Source organism: Nematolebias whitei, chromosome 6 (assembly GCF_014905685.2).
Source record: "Nematolebias whitei isolate Nwh7 chromosome 6, NemWhi1, whole genome shotgun sequence".
In the NCBI taxonomy this organism is placed as follows: domain Eukaryota; kingdom Metazoa; phylum Chordata; class Actinopteri; order Cyprinodontiformes; family Rivulidae; genus Nematolebias; species Nematolebias whitei.
The window spans coordinates 5,315,604-5,317,977 of NC_056503.1; the positions used below are offsets into that span (position 1 = coordinate 5,315,604).

The following is a 2,374-nucleotide window of genomic DNA, read 5'->3' on the forward strand; positions in this document are numbered from 1 at the left end:
GACACAGTTCTACCTGAATGTTCTTGAGCAATTGTGTTTTCTCAAACAGTAAAATATAAAGACTGCATCACTAATTTTGGCGCTGAGCGCATCAGTAGTCATCACGGAACAAAGACTTTTTGTGTCAATGCAGACACAAAAGAACACAAGGGCACTTTTAGTCTATTTTAGTAAACAATAAATAAGCAGGATAAATGTATTTAGATTCACATCAGATTTTCATTTGAGGAAACGAAGCTTCTCTAGATGTGGTGTGAGGTTATCATTGGGTTTCATGTCTGTCATTATTCACAAACCTCCTCCTCCTTCCAGGCATATCAGAAGTGGGTGAGGGAACATGGTCCAGAGAGACTCCTGCCCGGCTTAAAGTATACTCATGAACAGCTGCTCTTCATTGCCTTTGCACAGGTAAAGTCTCAAATGAATTTCCCCCTATGCATTTCATTCCATTTTCATATTCAATCGTTTTATCATCTCAGTTCAAACTGGATCATGGAGGGCAGGTGGAAGTTGTGTGATACCCACACTAACCGATAGATGCAGTGAGTACTGGGACTGGCAGAGTTAGGATGAGAGTTCAGTCTCCAAGCACAGGACCACCCCTGCTCCTTCAGACTATTAAGAGTCGTCATCGAAATTCAACGGCTTGATTGAAATTCATGGCTTTATGTCTCAGTGGCAACATGTAGCAGCACTTTAGAATGCAACGTGGAGTGTTTAAGCCCATTTTTATGACTCTTCCCCTCGGGGAGGTGTTATGAAACTCAGGAATGTGTGCTTACATTCATTTCAAATGTCATATTCGTGTGTGAATAAAAAGCTTGAGGCTATTCAACCGCCTCAACCAAAATTAAATCGACTCTCCAACCTGCACCGCAGGCCGACACGCGTGCTTTTTATACATGATCATTTATTTAGAGTTCAACTTTTAAAAAAAAGATAATCTTACAATCAACTTTTAATTATTTAACTTTTTGTTTTTTTACGCTTGCTCATACAAAATATCCAACTGTGACTTCTCAAACACCAATTTGTACAGCTTTACTTTCATTTTGGTGTGTTCTTGTTTTCTGGGGGGGGGGGGGGGGGGCCCTACCCCTTTACGTGCGTGCGTGCGTGCGTGCGTGCGTGCGTGCGTGCGTGCATTTTTATTACTCTGTTGGTTTTGTCTGAAAGCTTTGGCCTTTTGCATCAGTAATTTTCCAGGTTCGGGGATGTTTTGAGCCTAAAGGGCTACAAATCAGCCAATAGCTAGAAAAGCAAAAGCTGCATGTTTTTAATGATTGAATATTTTATTCCTGATTAAATGAACAGAAACAAAACAAGTGAATGAATGTTTATAATACAACACAAAGTTTTAAAACTATTTTTTCATGTTCACATCAAAGAAGACTAAGCTTTCTAAAGATGTTTTAGAGTACTTTTTTGTCATCTTCCATATAAATGAAAGGCTTAACATTCCTTAAATCTGCATTTCATGGCAGAGTTTTAGCAAAGATCAACTTGTGTGTTGAGAAATTAAGGAGGTGAAGCTGTTTTAGTCAAACTTTGAAAACAAAAATGGAATGCTCCATTTCATGCAAGATGTCCGGCCCAGCATCGACGCCGTCAATGACTTCCAGCTACTACCACAAAAACTGAAGTCAGGATCTGTAACACTGACTGTGTGGTGGCCATCTTGTTTGTGTTGACTCAAAGGGTAATCAGTTGCACATCTAGTAAAATTACCCTCTGTAAGTTTAATTACAACTCCTCCAGTGGCTCTTTGACTTTTTACAGCTGTAACATCAGGCGCCACACACTTCAATAGCATCATGGCTATTTCTGGTCGGCACGCTACTCTATTGTTTTTGTCACTTACACCTGATTTTTTTATTGACTTTTAAATACAAACATGTTTCTAAAGTAGTTTTATAAGTATTTGACACTGTGATAGTGACGCGTAATGTCACCGGGTGATGTCATGACTGCAGAGCGCAGCTGGAACTGAGTTGGATGTGAACACCGTTTAGGCTAATGATTCTATGTACTGGAAGTAGGCGTGAAACTTACACTACAATGCATTTCAAAATACTGACTGTGAGCGTGCACGTTAGCACCTGTAAAAAGTTACTGAGGTATTTTAGTTAAAGGCATGCCACAGGGGAGGTGCAAGGAATACTTCTCTGACCTTCTCAATCCCACCGACACGTCTTCCATGGAGAAAGCTGGGTCGGAGGACTTTGGCTGAGTTATCCGGTAGTTGTAAAGCTTCGTGGTGGCAGAGCTCCGGGGGTGGCTGAGATTTACCGATTCCCTTAAAGCTCTGGATGTTGTGTGAATGACACGACTTTGCAACATCACATGGACACTGCGGGCAGAGATGAGAAGTTCA

At 40.9% G+C, this 2,374-nt stretch overlaps 1 protein-coding gene across 1 annotated transcript in view; it reads left to right on the forward strand.

Annotated features, from left to right (window-relative positions):
* LOC119411492 (endothelin-converting enzyme-like 1) overlaps positions 1-2,374 on the forward strand; it is an 87,537-nt gene that overhangs the window by 84,523 nt on the left and 640 nt on the right. Inside the window, exon 15 of the mRNA XM_037678441.1 lies at positions 313-408. Within this exon, the coding sequence (XP_037534369.1) occupies positions 313-408 (96 nt within the window). The remainder of the gene's footprint in view (positions 1-312; positions 409-2,374) is intronic.